The sequence below is a fragment of the Anguilla rostrata genome, chromosome 13 (assembly GCF_018555375.3).
Source record: "Anguilla rostrata isolate EN2019 chromosome 13, ASM1855537v3, whole genome shotgun sequence".
Taxonomy (NCBI): domain Eukaryota; kingdom Metazoa; phylum Chordata; class Actinopteri; order Anguilliformes; family Anguillidae; genus Anguilla; species Anguilla rostrata.
This window is the reverse complement of record NC_057945.1, coordinates 27,143,008-27,165,501: the sequence shown is the minus strand read 5'-3', so window position 1 is coordinate 27,165,501 and position 22,494 is coordinate 27,143,008. Positions and strand designations below refer to the sequence as shown.

Genomic DNA, 22,494 nt, shown 5'->3' with positions numbered 1-22,494 from the left:
GGCCCCAGCCCTCGACCCCGTCCTGAAACCCTACCCCTCGCCCCAGCCTTAAAGGTCACGTATCGGTCCCGGTAAGAACAGGCACCGCGGAGGAGTTCCTCTGACGTCTGCTCTCGGGGTCCGCCGTTTGGTGACGGCGCGACCGCTCGCGCCGCTGTACCACGCGGCCCCGGGGCAGCGTGGGTGGTCGCGACGCTTGACCGCGTGTCCCGGTTCTGCTTGGCTTTGGCAGGGAGCTGAACAGGAACAGGCTGAGGCTCATCGAGGGGCTCACCTTCCAGGGGCTGAGCAGCCTGGAGGTGCTGAAGCTCCAGAGGAACAACATCAGCAAGCTGACCGACGGGGCCTTCTGGGGCCTGGCCAAAATGAAGGCGCTGTGAGTGTCCTGAACTTTCCTCTGCTCGTGCACCTTCTCCTCCCAGTTTATTTACTTACTCTCAGCATTCAGAAAAGATCAATGAACTCAATGTGGAGAACACCATTCCCCTGCTATATTTAGCCCTGTCTTAACTGGGAAACATTTAGTGTTGATATTTTATTAATGTAATAACCAATGCTTTTTGATCTATTTTTACTCAAAGACTGATATGTGAACACAATTCATTTCTATTTAAAATGTATACTTGTTAGCTTTAGCAGAGACAATTCTCAACATGGATGTTAATGCAGTCAGTGTATTGTACCAGAGTTGGCTCAAAGATTCATTTTAAGCATTAGCACCTAGCCAGGTCTGTCCAAAACAAAATCAAACAAAATGAAAATTAAAAATAATTTAAAAAATCATGTATGTATTAAAGTGATACTAAGAACACAAAGTGAAAATTACTACAAAAAAAAAATCTTGACTTCAGATATATGATTCAATGCATCAGTGTGTTCCATATGTTTTTATTCCTTTTTTTTAAACTACATTTCCCATAGTTCCACATCGACTCTGACATGTTTTTCTTCTTCTCCAGTCACCTGGACTTCAACAGCCTTACGGAAGTGAACAGTGGTTCCCTGTATGGGCTCTCTGCTCTTCTTCAGCTCTTTCTGAGCAACAACTCCATCTCCCACATCAATCCTGATGGCTGGCAGTTCTGCCAGAAGCTTAGAGAGCTGTGAGTACAACCCTGCACTGCCCAGTCTGCCCCACGTAGACCTGGCCACTCCCTCTGAGATAATAAGGCCAAATTAGTCACTAGAAGCACAATATCAGGTGCCTTTCTGAAGATAAGCCCCTTTATCCCATAATGGCGGGTTGGATTGAAAGTGCCTAAGTACTCGCTGAGTCTCATTCACATGTCAAAACATATATGCCAAAACATGTAATCTTCTGCTGGTGCGGTTGTCGATATTACGCATGTCCTCCGAGGGTTCCTGCCCTGAAGAGCATGCTCTCATTCCTTTTTTAAAAGGCTGTGAGCGTACGCATCTCTGCACGTTGTCCAGGTCAGTTTAGTCATGGAAGGCACGCATGAGCCTGGCGAGCTTTCCTCACCACCGTTTTTTATGCGTCATCGTATGACGTGAACAACCTTCCCACCATTTTCTAATTGTGCCTCACGTGAGTGAGGTCTTAGCTGAGAGCGAGACGGTGGGACAGGAGGTCTGTACGGCCTGACGTAACTGTAACTGCCGTGGTCAAGCTTTCCAGCATGGCTGCTTAGCCATGCAAATCCCCACAGCCGTACTGTGAATAGGAGGCTCTGGCTGACACCGGTACAGAGCAGTAGGGCTGGGGCACAGAAGGTAATCAGGCCACTTCCAGAAGAGAGAATGGCCATTTGTACCACTCTGTGGTCTTGCTACGAACAGGAAGTGTCTGCAACAGGTGTGATGTCACAGCTGCTGTAGGACGGAAGAGAGGCCTGTGTCTGCTGTGGAGTGAATTTGTTACAAATCTCATTTATTTACGACTTCTGCAGCACATTTATTTAGCAAAGATTTTTAAAAAAACAGCCATTGGCGGTGATTAACTTACAGCGGTAGGTACACAAAAGGATACTGTGCATAAAAGGCTTTGTAAGATATATTGGAGATGGTATAAAATGCATATAGCTACAGCCTGCTTCTATATCAGTCCTGTGTCTTTGCAGCCAGCTTTAATCTGTGTTTGTTTCGGGTGTTCCTGCAGGAGTCTGTCCTATAACAACCTGAGCAGGCTGGACGATGACAGCCTGGAAGTGCTCGGGGATCTGCACACCCTGCGTCTGGGACACAACTCCATCAGCCATATTATGGAGGGGGCCTTTCGAGGCCTCAAGGCCCTGCGCATCCTGTAAGTCACTCCTGAATGCACAACACACCCCCAAACACAAGGTTCCACATCACCAACAAAGGCATATGTCAGACTTGGAGCGGGTCGGGGAACCGAATGTTTGGATTAAATCAATATTTGTGCCTAAATCGCATTTGCATCTAGTGCACTTTTATTTGTGTCCAAGTCAAAGTTACTGTCAGATGTTGATTAAATCCAGGCTTAAATGTCTGCAAAAATTCGAATGCTTTGCAAATTGATGTAAATTCATACCAAAGGCAGTGGTTGGATTTGCATTGTGTGCCCATGTCAGTGTGCACACTGAAACAGATGCGTGTTAAACAGATGAGTTTCCCCAGTACTGTCACACAATCGTCAGAGAATGGCTCAGTCTTTTTTTGGGGGGGGGGGGGGGTTTGGTTCCCAGAAAACTGGGATGTAATGTGTTCCTGGTTCAGAACATCTCGGGAGAGTGTCCTTTTTAAATCCAGCCGTGACGAGCCTAACCGTTGGTGGGGAAGGGGGAAAGGGGGTCCAGACCCACTGAAAAGAATGAGGCCTGTGCGATGCACATTTTCTCAGAGGGGTGACAACCCAAGGCCCATATAGATCTCCTCCCACTGGCTCAGGGTGGAGGTTGAGTCGGGGGGTGGGGGTTGGGAGGGGTTATTGTGTGTGAAAGGCACTCTGTTTCGCTCCTCTCTCTCTCTATCCCCCCATTCCCCTGTCATTTTCCCTTTTCTGTCTCGCTCTTTCCTTTTCCCTTCCCCTTTTCCTTTCGCATCCTTTGCTCCCAAAAGGCCCGGCCTTTTTCCGCGGAGGCCTTCCTCTCCCGGGCGCGCTCAGAGCCCGCTCTAATCTAATAAGGGAGGGAGCGGCTGGCTCCGGCCCCTGCTGAAAGGGAGCCGGGCGAGCTTTAATTGGGGGCCGTCGCTGGCCGGGGCCCGAGGAGCCCGCGGCGGGTGTGAAAGCGCTGGAACAGCGAGCCATTGAGCCGGGGGTCAGGCCTGCGGGGGGGGGGGGGCCTCGCACCGCGCTGATTAACAAGCCGCCCGCCATTCACGCCCAGCCAGCCAGAAAGAATGGGGGACCCGGCAGAAAGGGCCGGCACAGCCCAGAGAGGGACAGACAGAGAGGGGAGAAAATGGCACGGACTCAAAGGCCTTCCAGCCTTTCCAAAGCGCTGAAAAACAAAGCGCGCCACCAAGCAACGGCTCTCTTCTCCGCATCATTGTGCTGCTTTTATTATTATTCAAATGCTCGCTTCGCTCAAATGGCCTGGCAGAGTTGGTGGAAGGCCGTTAAAAAACAAAACAAACAAAAAAAAAAAAACCCCAAAAAACTCATCGTGCAATCCATTCACGCTGTGCGCTTGGGAACTTCCAAAACTTCAAATGGAATTGATTTTTGTTATTGCTCGATTTGAAGTTACCAGAACATTTTTAGGCAATTGCAAGCAATTTGTCGCATACCAGATTTTTCACATTGACCACCAGTTTTGCTGTCCACTGGATGGAATTTCAGCAATGCCTCAACAAACATGGATTATAGTACAGCATGTCCTTCTGCTTTTTAAGAATTATGCTTGAATTATACTGCTTGTGCCCCCCCCCCCCCCCTTCCTGGACTTTGCTGGCAGAGTTGCAGAGAGGAGCAGTTTGGTTTGTATACCAGGTGTGGGGAGAGGTGGAGATGTTCATTGTCCCGGCCCTTCCCCACCAGGGGCTATAGGAGCTGTCCAAGACTGGCAGGCAGCTCGTTGAGCTCCTTTCTCTTTGTCTCTGCAGGGAGCTGGACCATAACGACATCTCGGGCACAATAGAGGACACCAATGGGGCCTTCTCCGGACTGGACAGCCTGAACAAGCTGTGAGTGTCCCGCTGCTCCCCGCCTCTTTCAGCCTTTCAGCCCCTTCGCCAGCCTGCCTTTTGTTCCCCTCCCCTCCCCCCCCCCCTCCCTCCGTGACTCGGGGAGACTTCGGGGGCGTGATTTAGAGCGCTGAGCCGGAGGGCCGTCCCAGCGCCCGGGACCCACTTCAGTCTGAAGTCTGAAAAGCTTCTCAACCGCCCCGCCATTGTTCCCATTCCACGGCCAGCAGAGACGTGCTTGGCCAGCGCGTGGAGTTCTTCGGGAAGGCTGCGGACCTCACGCTTGGGTTTCTCATGCAGTGGGACGTAGTGCTGTCCCTCTTTGTGGTGTGGATGCATTACCCATCCAGGGAAAATATCTATTTTATTGGCTGGTCTTATGCTTAGCATGTAGTCAGTTTGCAAATGCAGTCTATTGGAAGCTGCTGGAATCTATTGGAATCGGGAAGAGTGCAGGAGCACGGATAAGGAACGGAGATTGAGTGGAGCACAGTCATTGTACCCTTGAACGTGGTACCTCGATTGCTGCAGTACAGTGCCCAGCTGTGTAAATAGATATAAAATGTTAAGTGTTAGTTTTCCTAGCATCTGCCAAACAAATACCACGCAAAGGTCAAAATTCTAAAATTTTACATAAATAGTCCAATGCCACACACTGTACTGCAGTAGGTATATAATAGAATTGTTATTAATAGTGGCCAGATCTGCCAGAGTGAAAATGTGGGGGGGGGGGGGGTGCCGGGCCTTTGATGTGTTTGGAGATTAGCCAGTGAAAGGGCAGCCATGAACCCAAGCCAAGAGCACGTTGTCCGGGGGAGAGAAGGTGCGAAATGGGAGGGCGGAGAGCGCCGTGGACATCAAACGTGCGTGGGCTCCGCCCCGCTCCCTCGCCCCGCGCCCCCGCCCCCACCCCCGCCCCGTGCCGCCGCCCGCTCCGGGAGCAGCGGTGGAAGCGGGCCAGGCAGATCCCTGCAGGAAAAGGCCATTCACCAGCCCTGGGAACGGCAGAGGCACCACATCAAAGTGCAGCTCGCCTTCTTTGTTCCCTTCCAAAAACGGATTCCCAATGTCCATTGTGGGAGCGTATGACCCATAAGTGATCTCTTAGGATGTGGCGTGCTTGCATTCTCTCAGTCACACAACCAGATATCGGTCTGGGAAAACGGCACTGCGCCCTCATATTGGCCCTCTGATTGTGTGAATGTATATTTTCAGAGATGATGCAGGCAGCCGGTGGTCAGACAAACTAGCCCTTCACTTAAACACAACTTTATAATAGTAGCCCATAAGCAACAGGGTCATCCAAATATGTCAACCTGCATTCAAACCCTTTCATTGTTGAAATTTTTGGGCCAGCAATATGGTCATATCTCACCAGCAGGGTTGCAGGTTTAAACCCTCGGTGGACTCATGCTGCTGTGGCCTTTGGCATCCTTGAACTTAACCTGGTTTGCTTCAGTAAATATCTATGGGTAGTATGTAAAATGTTAGTGTGCACATTGCCCTGGATACTGCTTCCTGCAAACAGACACATGCAATATAGTAATGTGAAAGCGTGTCAGTGTATATGAGGAGCACGTTTTGGCTGCGGCTGTTCCCTGTAGCCCCTCGGGGCGGGTCAGTCTGGTTCCCTTTCTGAGGCTAGCCGGCCTCGTCCCCCACCGAGCCAGTGGCGGGGCAGAGACGGGATTTAGCTGTCCCGTCGCGGGAGCGGCAGGGCAGGAGATTGCTCATTTGTTTCTGATTAAGCCCAGCCGCTGGGGCGGTTTCCGCGGCGGCGGCGGGAAGCAGGCCGGGGCGAGCAGAGGTGACGTCTCTCTCAGGACGGGACGGGCCACAAACCCCCCCCCCCCCGGTGGGGCATGCCGTAGCCACGGACTCATTGAAGGACTAAATTTCCAGACAAAATTAATTTACAACTACAAGCCAGGGCGGAGTGGCATCCATTTCATTTACATTACATGCGTTCATTTTCCATTCCGGTCTGCTTTATTTTGAGATGTATTTTATCAACTGGCCTGATTCAGTATTATTATTGTTTCCACTTCTGTTTTCTCCTGGATTAAAATCTGGATTGAACAATCTCACGTCTGCTGCAACCTCTGCATCTGTTAGAAAGATGCATCCCCTGGAATAGGTGTGTTTATCTGCACTTTAAAATAATTAAGGTGATGTAATGCCAGCAGTGGCGGAGTGTGGGTCACTAAGCCCATGTTAGTGGGTGGAGGATGAATGGGGGGATTTGTGGAGGACAGAAAAGGACAGTTGCTCAGCCCTTAATCCTTCTGGAAGGAAGAGTGGAATTGGGGAGCTTTCGGGCCCTGCTCCTGACAGGCTAGTTTGTGTGGGGATTGAAGTCTTCCGATGCAGGGCTCTGAATCGGGGGGCCTGTTTCGTTGTCTTGCGAAGGGGTGGGGGGGGTCGTTTGAAGACCGGCCTGGATTAGACCCCCAAAAAGGGGGGCAAGCCGCTTGTTCTCTGCTTGAACCCGGCCTCGACAAGGGTACTTTTATTACTTTACAAGCTGCGCTGTCCTACTGCGGGACCCCTCCTTTTCACGGGACCCAGGGCTCAGGGCTCCACCCTGTCATCGCTATTAAATTCTAATAAAGATAAAAGTGTGCTTTGAAGAACTGCGCAAGCCCGAGTCCTTCACCCTCCTAATCTCTACACAGTTCGGATTTCCAATACTTCAAACCCCTTCTCTTATCAGATTCAGCCAAACTAATTGTGCTTTCTCTCTCTCTCTCCCTTTCACCCCCACCTCCCCTCCCATCCCCTTTTCTCTCTCCCTCTTTGCCTGTTCCCCTGCTCTCTCCCTTTTTTTGGGGGGACCTACATGTTTGGAAACTGCAGAACTCTGTTTGGAAACAAGATCAAATCAGTGGCCAAGAAAGCGTTCTCAGGCCTGGAGGCCCTAGAGCACCTGTGAGTATCCCAGCATGCTCTGCGATCCCGGTGTGGCTGCCAAAAGTGGCTGCTTGAGAGGGCTGCTAGCAATTTAATAGCGTCTTTGTAAAATGAGAAGACGGGCAGTTTGTGGGGCCAGCTGCTTCCCCCTCGTTAGTCGACTTCAACTTTGGCCTTTTTTCCTTGTGCAGGGAACAAAGTTATTGAGCATATGGTCAGCTTCGTAGAAGAAATGGAATTCATATAAGCTTTTTCACAGCCCATGTACATTTCTTTTTTTTTTTATTGTAAAGAAAAATGTAAAAAGTTACCGAAAAATCCGGCATGTCCTCGGTCAAACATTCTTTGGTTTTTTCGCCCTGTTTGAAGTGTGTGCTCAGTGACGGTCCTGAAAGCCTCTCGGAGCGTGTCAGAGCAGCGCTGTATTGAAATTAGCATTAGCAGTGTTCCCGCTCTCCCGCTCTGTCATGGCTGACAGCCCCCTCTGTTCAAACTCTCTACAGGAATCTGGGCGAGAACGCCATCCGCTCCATTCAACCTGAGGCTTTTGTGAAGATGCGGAGTATTAAGGACCTGTGAGTTCTTTATGTCCTTCCCCCCCCTTTTTTCCTCTCTCCCTCTCTCCCAAACACACATTATGCAGAGTTAGCAGGGTTCTCTGACAATGGAACAATGGCACTATGCCATCTCACCATTTTTTTTAAATCAACACTCTCAATACAGGTTTTATATTCATTGTTTTTGTCATACCAAACAATATGATTTTGTTTTTCACAGTGTGAATGTAGTGATGATCCAGTTGTTTGTTGCAAGTTTTTTTTGGATATTAAAATGTTTAAAGATTTTAAAATAAAAATGTTCAACTTTTCTTACTTAAAATATCATTTAAAGCTTTCCATTTTTAAATTTTATGAAATTTATGAATGCATATATATATATATATATATATATATATATATAAAATAGAAATGTATATGTGATGAACAAGGAAAACATATGTACAAGTTTTGATTTGTCATAGAAAAGTACACAGAATTAACTGCCTGACTGGCTTCTCCTCGCGTTTTCCCTCCCAGACAAATCCAGAGTGACAGCCTCCTGTGTGACTGTCAGTTGCGCTGGTTTCCGGAGTGGCTGGTGGCCAGGGGGCTGCAGGCAGGTGTCGTTGCCACCTGTGCCCATCCAGAGAGCCTGAAGGGCATCAGCATCTTCCAGGCCCAGGCTGAAAGCTTTGTGTGTGGTGAGTATGCCCCCAAACCCGTAGGCAGCTTGCTGACTCTGGGTGTAACGTCCTTAACAATGACTTACAATTATTGCGCTTTTTCTTCACAAAGTCAGCTTGGCAAGCTATTGTTACTGACCACCAAACTGTCTTTGTGAATTAAAAAATAACTGCTTTTTACTGTTAGATGAAGCAGGTGGGTGCATCCATGCCTATGTGTGTGTGTGTGTGTGTGTGCATGTGTGTCTGTGTGTTTTTTTATACTTAATATTTGAAAGTATAATTAAAGTCTACATCAAGTATGCTTAGTATACTATGTTTTCACATGGATTTAGGGTTAGGGATGATGGTCATTGCTGTTTTACAGATGAACTTTCAAAGCCCCAGATGACAGGTCTTTACTGCGTGTGTTTGAGAGATAGAGAGAGGGAAATGGATGAACAGGTCTGTAGACAGACAGGTATGCAGACATGTCTGACGGTGTGTGTTATTTTTCCCAAGACGACCTGCCCAAGCCGCAGATCACGGTCCAGCCGGAGACGACGGTGGCGGTGCTGGGGAAGGACGTGCGCTTCACCTGCAGGGCGGCCAGCAGCAGCAGCTCGCCCATGACCTTCGCCTGGCGCAAGGACCAGGAGTTCCTGCGCGACCCCGAGGTGGAGAACTTCGCCCACGTGCGCGCCCGCGACGGCGAGGTCATGGAGTACACCACCATCCTCCACCTGCGCCACGTCACCTTCGCCCACGAGGGCCGCTACCAGTGCGTCATCACCAACCACTTCGGCTCCTCCTACTCCAGCAAGGCCCGCCTCACGGTCAACGGTACGGCATGAGCTCGCCCACACGCCGCTACACACGCAGCAGTCACAACAAAGTCAAATGTGAAAACGAAACTGCTTTTTTCCTTTCTTGTGGTATGTTTCACAGATTGGTACTTTCATGGAACTTCGTTAGGTCTTTCGGTGTTGTTTGGCATTGCTTTCTCAACTATGAGTACTGTGAGGAAAGTGCTACACTGAGATTAAACGCAGAAGGGAAAGCGAGTGTCCGTCTGCCACGGGCTGAAGCCAGATAAGAAATTGGTTTTTCCGCTTCTTTGTGGTCCCACTCAGTCTGACACATTTCCTCAGATTCAGCAGCGTCTTTATGTGGGTGGAATTCGAAACAGACTGATTTAACTGCATCACTTTTACCGCCTTTTTCCAGTCCGTGCGCTTCCACCCCTTCACATCCAAACCGGGCCCAGATTCAGTGCAGCGGGACGGAACCTCTCGAGCGCTGTTTCTGTGTGCGTGTGGACGCGTTTGGCTCGCGTTCGCGTGGAGAGTCCTGTCAGAGCTAACGGTGGCTGCTCCTCCCTCTGCAGTGCTGCCCTCGTTCGTGAAGACCCCGCAGGACATCACCATCCGCACGGGCACCACGGCCCGCCTGGAGTGCGCGGCCGAGGGCCACCCGGTGCCCCAGATCGCCTGGCAGAAGGACGGCGGGACGGACTTCCCCGCGGCCCGCGAGCGCCGCATGCACGTGATGCCGGACGACGACGTGTTCTTCATCATGGACGTGAAGCCCGAGGACATGGGCGTGTACAGCTGCACGGCGCAGAACACGGCGGGGACCATCTCCGCCAACGCCACCCTGATGGTGCTGGGTAAGACCGCTTCTGCTATTCCCATCAGCATCTACACTGCTGCAGCTCTCTACATCTACCCTTCAACATCTATACTGCTGCAGCTCTCTACATCTATCAGCCAACATCTACACTACTGCAGCTCTGTACATCTACCAGCCAACATCTATACTGCGGCAGCTTTATACATCTATTATTCAACATCTATACTACTGCAGCTTGTCTACATCTATCATTCAACATCTACACTGCTGCAGCTTACTACATCCACCATTCAACATCTACACTGCTACAACTCTCTACATCTACACCCCCCTTCACCACCACCCACGGCACTGCCGTCATGCTCGCTAAAGAGCCTCTCTGGGATTTTGTCAGCATTATTTCCATCACGGGATGTTTTTTGTTCAAGCAGCTGTGGCCTGTTCTGCTGGGTCAGAGGTCAGGGTTCATAGGTTAGGTCACATGGGGGCTGGGACAGAGGATCTCACAGAAGGGTGTTTGTTACCATTTCTGTGCCTCTCAGCTGCAGCGTCAGGGTGGGACAGACACATGTGCCTTGGACCCAGGCCCTCTCTTCCCAACTTCTGTTTTGTTAACTGTTTCTCAGACCCTGAAGCCTTTAAACAGAGACCGGGGAAGACGACCTTTGCTTCGACAGTCTGAGCTCATTTTCCACGTAGTTCTTTCGGGCTTGTCCAGCGAGGAGCTGTGTAGCTTAGGAACAGTGTGGCTTCGGAACAGTGGGATCTCCAGATTTCCATTTTCAGCCAAGAAGAAAATGCTTCTTCAGCTAATCCGTTAACATTACAGAGAGCGAAGTGAGAAACACTGACTGTGTAAAAAGTTTGATTCCATTTGGTTCAACAGAACGCATGGTGACCCTTCATCTCTGAGTGAATCTAGTTTTAAGGACAGTCAGTGTGGTCTTTTCTATCAGCTTTCTCTCTGTCCCAGTCACAGTCACTTTTCCCCCTTCGTGTTCAGTCTTTACTTAAGTAGGTTAGCTTTCTTAGTATTTGTATTTCATAAAATTATGGTTCTGAGTGTCTCCCATGTTACTGTTTGTTCCAGTGGTTTACGATTGTTCTTTCGGCCATATTGTTTGATAAACGTTTTGCTTGTTTCAAGTCATATTTACAATGCCAAACTTGAGAGCAGTAATATTGTGGAGGGGCAATAAAAAGGAAGCATTCATTCTGAAATTGGTTGGAGAACAGAGTTATGTGGTACATTCACGTATTGATGCCAAATAGGAACTAAACTAGTTAAGTAAACACATGCAATTGCTTAGTTCAGATTTGGCACCAATGTGTCAAAACATCAATCTGTCCTAGCAGAGAGCAGGAAGTGCTCTGACTGTGTGTGTAGGGGGGTGTTCTGACAGTGAGTGTGTAGGGGCCTGTTCTGACAGTGAGTGTGTAGGGGCCTGTTCTGACCGTGAGTGTGTAGGGGGCTGTTCTGACAGTGAGTGTGTAGGGGGTGTTTGTGACCTGATTCGTCAGTTCTGCATCGTACTATAACTGTGTTGAGAGGGTGTTCTGGACAGTCCCGATGTGGTGGTGTCGTGGCTGACTGTGTGTAGGGTGTTAGTGAGTGTGGGCTGTTCTGACATGAGTGTGTAGGGGTGTTCTGACGTAGTGTGTAGGGCTGTCTGACATGATGGCTAGTGTGTAGGGGGGCTGTTGACGACAGTGTGACACTGTGTGAGTGTCGGCAGTGTGTGTAGGGGGGTGCTCTGACTTCTGTGGTTAAGTGCTGACTGTGTGAGTAGGAGAGTTCTCTGACTGTGTGTGTGCTGGTGAACGCACTGATGGTGTGAGGGCTGTCTGACGGTGGTAGGGGGCTGTTCTGACCGTGAGTGTGTAGGGGTGTTCTGATGGGGACACGTGAGTGTGTGGGCTGTTCTGACGGAGGTGTAGGCGTCTGACGTGAGTGTTAGGGGCTGTTCATGCTGGTTAAGTGCTGACTGTGTGAGTAGAAGAGTTCTCTGACTGTGTGTGTGCTGGTGAACGCAGTGATGGTGAGTGTGTAGGGGGGTGCTCTGACTTCATGCTGGTTAAGTGCTGACTGTGTGAGTAGGAGAGTTCTCTGACTGTGTGTGTGCTGGTGAGCGCGCTGACGGTGAGCGTGTCCCGTCCACAGAAACGCCGCACCTGGCGCAGGACCTGGAGGACCGCAGCGTGGTGGTGGGGGAGACGGTGGCGCTGCAGTGCAAGGCCCTGGGGAGCCCCCCGCCCCGCATCACCTGGCTGAAGGGGGAGGAGCCTCTGAAAGTGACGGAGCGCCACCACTTCACGCCCGGCAACCAGCTGCTGATCATCCGCAGCGCCGCCCTGGAGGACGCCGGCCGCTACACCTGCGTCATGTCCAACCGGCTGGGCACGGAGCGCGCTCACAGCCAGCTGACCGTGCTCCACTCGGCCACCTGCAGCGCCCCCGTCGGCCGGCCCGACGGCACCATCACCGTGGGCATCATCGTCATCGCCGTGGTCACCAGCATCGTCATCACCTCCCTGGTGTGGGTCTGCATCATCTACCAGACCCGCAAGAAGAGCGAGGAGTGCAGCGTCACCAACACGGGTGAGATGGTCACTGTCAGCTCTCTAACTGCTGCTTATTATGCGTGTGTCTACTGTAACTATGTGTCCATTAGTGTGGACTTGTGTACTTTTATAGTGTCAATTCTACACACCAACTCTCGTAGAAGCTTGTTATAGTGGTTCTAGATTCGCTAAAACTAGACTTCAAGTACCTAACACCAGTGCTCTGCCTCAGCCTGGCACCTTCCACAGCTCTAACCCTTGTGTCCTTGTTGTGCAGATGAGACCATCGTGCCCCCGGACGTCCCCAGTTACCTGTCGTCCCAGGGCACTCTGTCAGACCGACAGGAAGTGTGCATTCGGGTGGAGTCCAGCGGTGGACCCCAGCCCAACGGACACATTGAGAGCAACGGTAGGAGGGTGCGGGGGGGCGTCCCTTTCTGTGGAATATAATACTGTTTGGGGGTGTGGGGTCTCTGTTTGTGGAAACAGTGGCATTCTGCTTCTGTATAGCTTGTGGTTGTGCAGTGGGGGAGTAGAGGGGACATGTAAAAATGCAGATGTTACATTTGTATTCAGTTGAAATGCCACCAAAATCAACACACTGTACCTTCGTACAATGGGGTCTTTATGTTGGCTGTGGTGGGGGGGGGGGGTTCACTAATGATTAAAAAGTGATCATATGCAATTTTTTTGTCTGAAGGCATAATGACTCTGGATCAAATTCAATCTTGTAGCAAATGGCATTGTAAGCAAACATCTGGACTTTTTCATGAAAATCAAAAGGGATGAGGTCAACTAGCTGTTGACTTAGCGGGGAATTACCCTTTTCGTACTTGTGCAGTTACTTAGCCATGTAAGGAAATGGCGTTATTACAGTGCTGTGTTTTCCCTGGTCTCCTGGAATAGGTTTTGATGGTCCGGTGATCTGCACGGACTGCTTGGAGAACGGAAGCGGTTACTCCAAAGAGTCGGACTATGTTCCTCATGGGCTGCGGCCCCTGGACGTGGACTACCAGCAGAACCACCGGGGCGTGGAGTACAGCAGACCCCGAGGGGAAGACCTGGGGCCTGTGAGCATGCCACACTGCAACGGGACCCCAAACGGGACATTCAAAAGGGACATTCAGGCACCGGTGTTTCCCAGCAACCACGACAGGGTGACATCACCAAAAAGAAGTTGTGATAGAAAAGGTGGGAACTGTATTAATACTTAAGGCTGAGCACCGGTTAATTCATTTGACCCAAACTGAGTGAAAGGGACTAAATGTAGACTGTTAGAGATTTGGTTAAGAATATTTAAGATCCATTGGCATTTAGACCTCCCAGACCCAGACCCAGATCAGTAAATCAGCCGTACTAGTCAGGCTTTTGGATGTTGGGTGTGTTGTAAACCTGTACACTAACATCAGATTTCCCCCCCTCCTGCTCCAGGTTCTCATGTGAAGAACGCGGGGACGTCTTTACCCCTGGCCACCGTGTACGCCCCATCGTTAGAGGAGTCCTTTCACAAGCCCGTCAAGCTGCCAGCCCCCGGCCAGGACGGCCCGGACAGTGACTGCGGCTCGGACGCCAGGCAGACCCTGCTGTCCAATGGGCACCCTCCCAGGTCATGTGACCTGGTCACGGGCGAGTGCACCCCGCTGAGGCGAGCGAGCGACTAGCGAGGCCAGCGCGGACGCCAGCGCCGTCTCTTCTTTGCACTGAGAAACTGCTACCTCAACCCCGGAAGGAGAGGCGAGAGGCGAGGGGCGGGGGGAGGGGTGTCGGAGGTTTGAGGGTGAAGCTTGCGTGGGCCGCGATCCCTCCCGAGCGTTTCAGCTGTACATACTTTAAATCTTCCCGTGGGAAGCGTCATTGCTAGTTCGAAACATGACTTGCATTTGAAGCATGCAAATGTAGGGAATACTGTACAGTGCCAGAGACAAAAGAAATACTATTGGATATGACTGTACATAAGAGTTTTCATATATGTAACTTTTACAAAGAGTATTTGAATCTATTCGGTGCATGAGAAAAAGAGTGATGGTAGATTTTTTTAAACAAGACTTTTCAGCTTTTTCAGTGTCTAAACTGTGGTGCCTTATTGTATGAACAAAAAAAACTACAAGCCCCAGCTCCCATTAAGGTTATTTCAAGAAATTGTAGGTGTTGGTACTTTTTCATGTGATGTTCATTGCACTTGACAAAAATGCAATGTCAGTTATGGCCTTAAATCAATCCATATTTTTTATTTTTTTAATGAAGGAAGAGCTTTGATATAATTTATTCATTATGTTTAACAGTATAAAATTGGATTTTTGGGAAATAGTTTTAAGCACTTTTTGTACTAAAGATAGAACGTCAGACAAAGATACGTTGTTATTTTGAAGTGTATTGCAATAGGAGTTTATAATCAGATTTCGTGTATGACTTTTTCTGTTGTTCACCATAATACATTATCAAGGCTCTTCCATCTCCTAATGTACTGACTCTGAAAGCTGCTTTAGCTGGTGCCGATAACCTGTGGACAGAATCCTTGTTTGTACTAAAAAAGAAACCCACCCTCCCTCAAATGCTTCTTTTCAAACAGATGCCGGTTTGTTAAACTGTGGTTATAGAAACCATGGACCACTTGAAACGATCCCAGTCCTGTATGCGTAAATCTGTAAACGCGCCAAGACGAAACGCAAAGCAAGCTGTGAAACGAGGAAACCATAAGCTCTTCACATGGAATCATTGTTGGGTGTTCTGGGATACCATGACTCAACAGTGTCAGTGCCTTCATGTTGGAAAATAATGTGCACACACTAAGGAAAGGCCAGTACTGTAGTTTTTGTTCCACTTCGTTTTGGTGAGAAACAAAAACAACTGATGATAAAAAAGGAAGAACCATCATTCTCAGTCTCTGGCTTACGAACTTGGCTGGACTCTGTCAAAAGTGTGTACAAACGGACTCTTCAAGGACACAGAGGGAAAACACGCTTCTTTATCTGTCAAATTTATTTATTTAAATGAACTTTCTAAAAACCGCTGTACATTGACAATGTTAAAAAAATGTTGAAGTGTCTAACATGGCATTGAAGTGACTATTAAAAGTCCAGTTTAATACTCTACCTACACGTAATGACTCTTCTATGTACCGGTGTGGCTCTGTTACTTAAATTTCCTTCTGAAGGTGTATTGTACGCATGACTTGTTGACTAAGCGACCTACGTGCCAGCGAACTATGAATCATGCTCAAAGCTGACAGTCAACTTGAAACACTCTACCTCAAGGGAGTGTGATGGGGTGGGGGTGGGGGGGGGGGGTATGGAACAAATATGAAAGTGATGCAGAGTTCTGAAATGCCGAGCATTTGCCTCCTGGCAGCGCACTCGTGGACACCAGACACCAGACACTTACTGTATTAGCACCTGTGAGGTGATCGGTCTCGCTCCCGGAGGTGTCGCAGAACCTTCTCATCTTTACTGGTGGATTGCCCACTGCCAGAGCCTCTGGTCCAATCACCGCTGGTCCAAACTCTGCTTCTCAACAAACTTATGGCAGTGGACGTGATACGTGATACGCACTGTGCACACTGGTGTATAGCCGTGGACACGGTGTACATCATGCGTGCTGCGTACACTGGCGTATAGTGGCAGACACTGTACATGATACGTGCTGTGCATGCTGGTAGTGTATTAACAGCAGGTGTGTGTGCTGACCCTGTGACTGCGCCCCACCTTGTCCGTGTTGTGCAGTCAGTCCTTCCATCACCTGTGCATTTCCACAGCCTGAAATAACTCACTCCATCCGTGTAACTGTCCTCAGAACTGGCCGACTCCACCCCCACAGCAGTACTGCTGCATGCATTCAGAACATACTCCTTTGATTTATGAGCTGATCACATGGGCCAGTCCAGAGAAACATCTGTGATAAACTGCAGGCTGAGCAGATGGCCTCATCCAGGGAAGCTTACATTGTGAATATTTTTTACATATTACTCATTTGTAGCTGGATATTACTGGAGCAATTGAGGTTATTCCCGGCAACCGGTAGCACCTCCCTCCCCCCCGCCCCCCTTCCCTACCACTGCAAAACACAGGAGAAATTTGTGTAGTTAAAGTTCTAAGGGAAATAAGTGATCTGCTGCACAGTGCCCTAACAGGTGTGTGTTAATGAGTTCTCTGCTCAATATAACAAGCCTATTTCCCCTAATAAAGCACAACCCATTTAAAAAGAAGAGTGCCTGTTATGAGTGCTTGTTTACCCATAACTGCCTCATCAATGGAGGAAGCCCTCACTATTGGGCTCAAAGTAAAAAAAAAAAAAAGGAGATAACGATTCTTCTTGCCGACTCCCAGTGAGCTAGATGCAGCTGAACCACTGAGAGAAAAAAGAAATAAACACATACTCTATAGACTTATTGACTTTTTATTTAAAAACACCTGCAACCACAAATTTCATAGAGAGCACGACTGGATTGTAAAATTCCCTCTCCCTGAAAGCAATCTGTGCTGTTAAATAACTGGAATTTACACTGTTAAACTCAATATGCCGCACGCTGTTGACCAAGAATGCAGATCCCTGGGTAATGCGATCAGGGGGAGCGAGCGAGCGAGTGAGCGAGCGCACTGCAGACACCAGGTGTCCTGCATCAGCTCTTTTCATGGCCAGTTCAAACTGGGTCAGGAAGGGGTCTTCATGAGGGGAGGGTCTTCGTCTTGCTCCGCCTGCTGGCCCGTGCTCCCGTCCTGCCCCGCCCCGTCCCGTCCCGTCCCAGAGCGCGTGCTCCTACAGCATCATGCTGCGCACCTTCTCGTACGCCCCCAGGAAGATGAACCCCCCGACGCTAATGAAGGCCATCCTAGGGACACTGCCGGCGAAAAGCCTGAAAAGAAAGCACCACTTAGTTACTCTGCTTCCCTTGAACCGGTAATAGTTAAAACCTTATAATACAATGGCTCAGTTAATCTAATACCAATATCAGACCAAATGCTGTCAGTAAAAATGTTCGTCAAAACAAAATAAGACTACTTTTCCAAAGGCCCTGGAGAAAACGCATTTGAATTCACACCCCGATGTTATGGGACTGTAGGCAGGGAAAGGTGATTAAACGCGTTCTGCGCAGGACTAAAGGCCAAGTCTGGCGGAACGCGGGGCTGGAAGGCTGTTGACATTGGAGGGGGTTAAACGCGGCGGCCCGTAAAAACACTGCGATCTTTCAAGGCCTTCTCCAGCGCAGCTGTTTTGGATATTAATCCTGGCCTGGGGGGCTGCCGTGCGTGATGGACGGCCAGCTGACACCCACACTCGTCCCCCTGCCCTCCCCGAACCGATGCTCGTCTCCGCCGTCCGGGCGTGCAAGCAGCGTGCTCGCTCCTCGCCCTGCCTCTCCCCGCTTCCGACCGGAGCCCGTCCGACCTAGCCTGTTTCAAGTCGCAAGTGCGGGCCTGCGTCTCAATTTGGTGTTAGGATCCATGCAGGGTCGCGAACGGCCTTAACTGCTAATACATCAATTTTGTCAACTGCAGAGCTGTACAAGGTGCCAAGCATGCCAGCCATCTCCCGGCTATCCCAGCGATCCGCAGAACCCGCCGTTTCGAAGGCTCCGGGTCGGATCGGGTGTTCCGAGGGGACGCGGCGCGCATGCTCGCCGAATGCTCGGAAACTACAGGACGAATTAGCGGGGGGGGGCGTATTTCTCGAAATGTGTCACGAAAGCATGGGGCACGCGCGCGCGGACCGCACACGGTTATGCCCGTCATCGTCCGGACTGAAATAGAGTCAGGAGTTACGCCTGTATCACCTTTCATCTACATCTCAATATGATGATCGCGAACGTTTCATGTGCGCTTTGGTGCGTTCGTGTGCGGTGCGATCTGCTTTTGCTTTAGGTATGTTCCAAGGCTTAAAATAATCATTTAGATTTAGAATCATTTAGGCTCAGGTTTTTTAAACAATGTACTATGGTTGGGTGGAGGAAGGGTTATATAACGATGTTAAATTAACCTTTTCGACATAGCCCTTGTTCAGGATTGGCTGGTCTGATCTCAGGGTTCTAACGTCCTCGGTTATGGAGTTTCCCATCTCAGTGCTGTGATCTCTGCCTCACCCCTCCACAGTCTGAACCTTCCCAGCACGCCTCAGTCCAGCTCAATCCCCTGTCATTTCCTGTCTCTGAGCAACCCCACCTGCTCGGGGTGATCTGGCTGAGCCTCTCTCACCTGCCCCCCGAGACTCCTTGACTCACCGATGACATCAGCGGCCCTACGGTCGCGCTGGCCCGTCATCCCACAGCACAGCCAATCGCCCCTCTATCGATGACTAAAGCGGCTAAAAATACCCAATGACCACGGGCCAGATGCTTGGATGAGAGACCGTCTCATTAAACACGCGCTGCAGGCTCCAGGGAGATGTGAGGCTTGCGAGGCCAGGTTCGGGCTGGGGGAAGGAGCGGCGCACTGACGGTCAGGAGGAGACGGACTGCGCCTTCCCACCTCCCAGTAAAACGGGCTGCCGGGGCCAGAGCCAGAGCACAGACAGAGAGGCTCTGTGTCCCCCTCGTTCTTTCGCCTGTTTGCCGAGAAGCGGCTCAAAGCCTGGGAAATGTCGCGGGCGGAGCGCGGTGAGAACGCGGCGCTCAGACCGCGCGCTGTCGCGGTGTGTGCGGGGAGGAAGTCGGCGCAGGGCTCGGGGGCTGAGCAGACAGATGGAAGCACTTTATGGCTTCACTAGACTGCAATTGGGCCTATTACCATAATTACAGCTTTAAAGCAGAGCAATTTGTACAAGGCATGCACCAGCAGAACTGTCAGGGCTCTGCCCTCTGGAATTATGGTCCCCTTTCCACTGTAACTGTGTGCCTACGGAGCTGTGGCGCTGTATATCGCTGCGTCAGAGAGCGATTTTTCTGCATTCCTCCATTCTCAAGTTCCTATTGGCTGCTTTCTTAATCACATTTAAAAAAAATTTGCCCTGTGATGTAAGTACAGGAAGATAAAGATAATAATCCATTGGTGAAGAAATAAATCATACCAGAAACAAATAATCAGGAAACTTACAAAAGAAAAAAACACAGTCAATAAGGAAGCAGGGGAGATTACTGTGAAGTTTCCAGAAGATTCCAGATCATCTGCTGTAAATCTTCTCTTCATGAAAATATTACAAACATTTCAGACCAGCAACTCTGCCCTAATGACATTCCACCCGGCTGTGATCAAAAGGTTCTCTTGTTATAAACTCAAACGTAACGTGCAACTATGCAACCATAAACATTTATTACATATCATGCATGAATATAAAACATAAGTTCAATATAGGCCAAATTGATTAGAGTCCTAAAGACAATAAAGTCACTTTTCATTGAGCTTGCAAAAGAACTGTTAGTTCAGTCCAAAATGTACCTGATGTTAAAAGTGGATTTATGCAATGTGATTGGCTGTTGACCTCACTGATAAATAAATACTGTGGTCTGCACAGAAATCTTCTATAACTGCCTTATCTAATAAAGACATAAACCGATCTGCAAAGGAAGTATAATAAACCTAATTTACCTCAGTAATGTTTTAATCAATAGGACCATTTAGAAGATATACTTTTCACCAAGATAATTAGTCTCCTGATATTCGTTTCCAGGCTCTGCGATTCATCAATTTCTCTCTACAGAACAGTTCTTTTTTTTAACCCAATCTGGTAGGAATCCTCTTACCCAAGCACATACCAGTCTTCTATAGAGGGATACACTGGTATTATAGACATTATCAACCATGTGGACAACCAAGAGGACAACTAAAAAAAATGAATAAATAAATATCCACATTAAAATGTGGAGCTGAGAATCTCCTCAGAAGAGAATACTTATCTTGGCACTATGACCAAAAGTATTAGTGAAATCATAACATACAGGAGCTACCTGTTACAAAGTGATAACAATATGCAGCCAAAAAGTATACCCACAGACAATCTCTAAGGAAATGCTATGAGATAGGCCTTCAGAATAATCAATAAACATTAAACTGTCCATGGTGTTCAATGCTTGAGTAAATACGTACTGTAGGGTCCTATAAAAACAGTTCTATCTGTTCCTAAATTCAGTTACTTTTCCCTGATTTTGGATTTCTTGGCGTTATTTCTCCCTGATTTCCTGACTTCCATAAATGACTTATGAATGAAACTTAAAAAAAAATAAAAATCTCTTCCAACTGACATCTATGATGTGAAGCTGAGAAGCGGAGCTGCAGCTGGGTAAACAGAAAAGAACCGGAAGGTTGCCGCCTGGCAAATGGACAAGTGTATCTGTTCAAATCATGATGGTAGTTTGTAGTTCAAGCAGGTTTGTAGTTCAAGTCTCCACTGGTTTGGCTTGAGGTCATCTGTGACACGGTATGAGGACGGTCACGGTAGCCAGACCCTTTCACATCTTTTTTTTAATAGTCTGACTCAGCTAGGAGAAGCTATGCTTGTATCTGCAGATTGCATCCGTAGCCTGCGTTCTGTTTCAAAACATTATAATGTGCAGTTTTACGCAGTACCTCCCTTCAAATGAAACACAATTCAGTGAAATTACATTGCCCTCGTATTTTGCAAATTTGCCAGATTCCTATTAATTACCATTTGCTTACTGAATTCCAGGATTCTGCCCACGTTCTCCACACTGCGGAAGTCACCAGGCCCTAAATATGCACCCCCCAATGCCAACAGTTTGCAATTTCCACAACTGTGAAATTGAGTTGCAGAATCTGATCTAATCTAACCGACTGTACTTTCCCCCTTCACCACTGCAGCCCTCCCCAGTGCCCAGGACTGAAGCAGATTTCACTCACCCTGTGAGCCCGCGGGTCTTCCACACCTCACACAGGACAAGAGGGATGTTTCCGCTGGCTGTCCTCGTCCCTGCCTGCGTTCCACGTGCAGCAGTGGAAAAAAAAAAAAGGAGGGAAGAATGCAGACGTGGTGAGCGACTGTTCATCTTCTTCACTCCTTGGACAGATGGAGCGCCTTGTTTAGTCTTCCCGAGGACTGTTTCCTGTTGAGTGTGCAGGTGACCTGCCCGCATTCACCCGCACTACTCCTCTCTGCTCACGGAGAAGCCTCCCCGTTCGGCTGAGAGAGAAGGCACTGCAGGCAGGGGTTCAGCAAGGATCACATGCAGCCATTTTTAAACATGAAGCAGCTAATTTAGCAAGCAGGGGAGGGGGTGCCCGCATGGGTGAGCCAAGAGGCTAACACAGCAGCATTCTACAACTGAACTCACACTCTAATTCTAAACACGCAGCCATTTTCCATCTCATGTGTCACGTTGCGCTTTAGGAACCCTCACGGGTCCATCGGCAATCCCCTGTCCTTATTTGACGAAATGAGAAGGAAATCCTGTTGATTCACAGTCTGCCCTTCAGAAACTGATTTCCCTGGTTTCGGGAGAAATCCGGCCCGCTGTCTTTGGATAGATTTTATTTACTTTCGAGCTACAGAGCTGAGGAATGAGGCATTCGACATTTAGAGTACCCAAGCCCTGCAAGCCTCAGGAGGTTCACAGACGCGCAGGCCTCTCGAAACACCGCCCTTAGCAGAATCTGGAGACAAAGCAAGGCCAAAAGAGGTTCCAGGGCCTGACTCTGGTCCCATCATTTTGGGTAAGGCCGTGGAAGCCGTCAGAACAGAACTCTAACCGCAACAGTCCAGTGCACCAAAAGCACGTGCGGTAGGTTTGGACAGGGTCCAAGGGGCAACCAGTCAGCCAAACTGCTACAGCACAAGAAGGCCCTTTCATTTCACATTTATTTATTTATTTTTTTTAACAGATGGTAAACTGCTATGACAGGTTCCACCACCCTGGCAGCCATGACTGCAGACACCCCCCTGTGCCCCCCCTCTCACCGCCACTGCCCACAGCAGTCACGCACGGGTGGCGGTAACGGCTAATTCCACCGCTACACGAGCCGAGGGCCAACATGCTGCCTGTCTCCTCAGACAAGAAGCTGTCATGTGCAGCATACGCCGTAATATCATGACTCCATGAGTCTCTTTATTCCCATGTGAGAAGAAAAGGCCTCAGCTGGCAACCCCACCCTACACACACCCTAATATAAATACGTTAAGTAAATCAGTAAACCACAAAA

The 22,494-nt window shown here is 49.2% G+C and overlaps 2 protein-coding genes across 3 annotated transcripts in view; one reads left to right on the top strand and one right to left on the bottom strand.

Annotated features, from left to right (window-relative positions):
- Nucleotides 1–15,507, top strand: part of lrig1 (leucine-rich repeats and immunoglobulin-like domains 1) — a 40,585-nt gene extending 25,078 nt beyond the window's left edge. Inside the window, exons 6-18 of the mRNA XM_064304581.1 lie at nt 233–376; nt 960–1,103; nt 2,120–2,263; nt 4,030–4,110; nt 6,967–7,038; nt 7,524–7,595; nt 8,097–8,260; nt 8,744–9,064; nt 9,609–9,890; nt 12,015–12,452; nt 12,693–12,824; nt 13,322–13,606; nt 13,847–15,507. Coding sequence (XP_064160651.1) covers nt 233–376; nt 960–1,103; nt 2,120–2,263; nt 4,030–4,110; nt 6,967–7,038; nt 7,524–7,595; nt 8,097–8,260; nt 8,744–9,064; nt 9,609–9,890; nt 12,015–12,452; nt 12,693–12,824; nt 13,322–13,606; nt 13,847–14,076 — 2,509 coding nt within the window. The 3' untranslated portion in view covers nt 14,077–15,507. The remainder of the gene's footprint in view (nt 1–232; nt 377–959; nt 1,104–2,119; nt 2,264–4,029; nt 4,111–6,966; nt 7,039–7,523; nt 7,596–8,096; nt 8,261–8,743; nt 9,065–9,608; nt 9,891–12,014; nt 12,453–12,692; nt 12,825–13,321; nt 13,607–13,846) is intronic.
- Nucleotides 15,508–16,791: 1,284 nt separating this feature from the next.
- Nucleotides 16,792–22,494, bottom strand: part of slc25a26 (solute carrier family 25 member 26) — a 37,645-nt gene continuing 31,942 nt past the window's right edge. For both annotated transcript variants that reach the window (XM_064305173.1, XM_064305172.1), the window contains 2 exons: nt 21,199–21,272; nt 16,792–17,264 (listed from right to left, as the gene is read on the bottom strand). In XM_064305173.1, the coding sequence (XP_064161243.1) occupies nt 17,168–17,264; nt 21,199–21,272 (171 nt within the window). In that variant the 3' untranslated portion in view covers nt 16,792–17,167. The remainder of the gene's footprint in view (nt 17,265–21,198; nt 21,273–22,494) is intronic.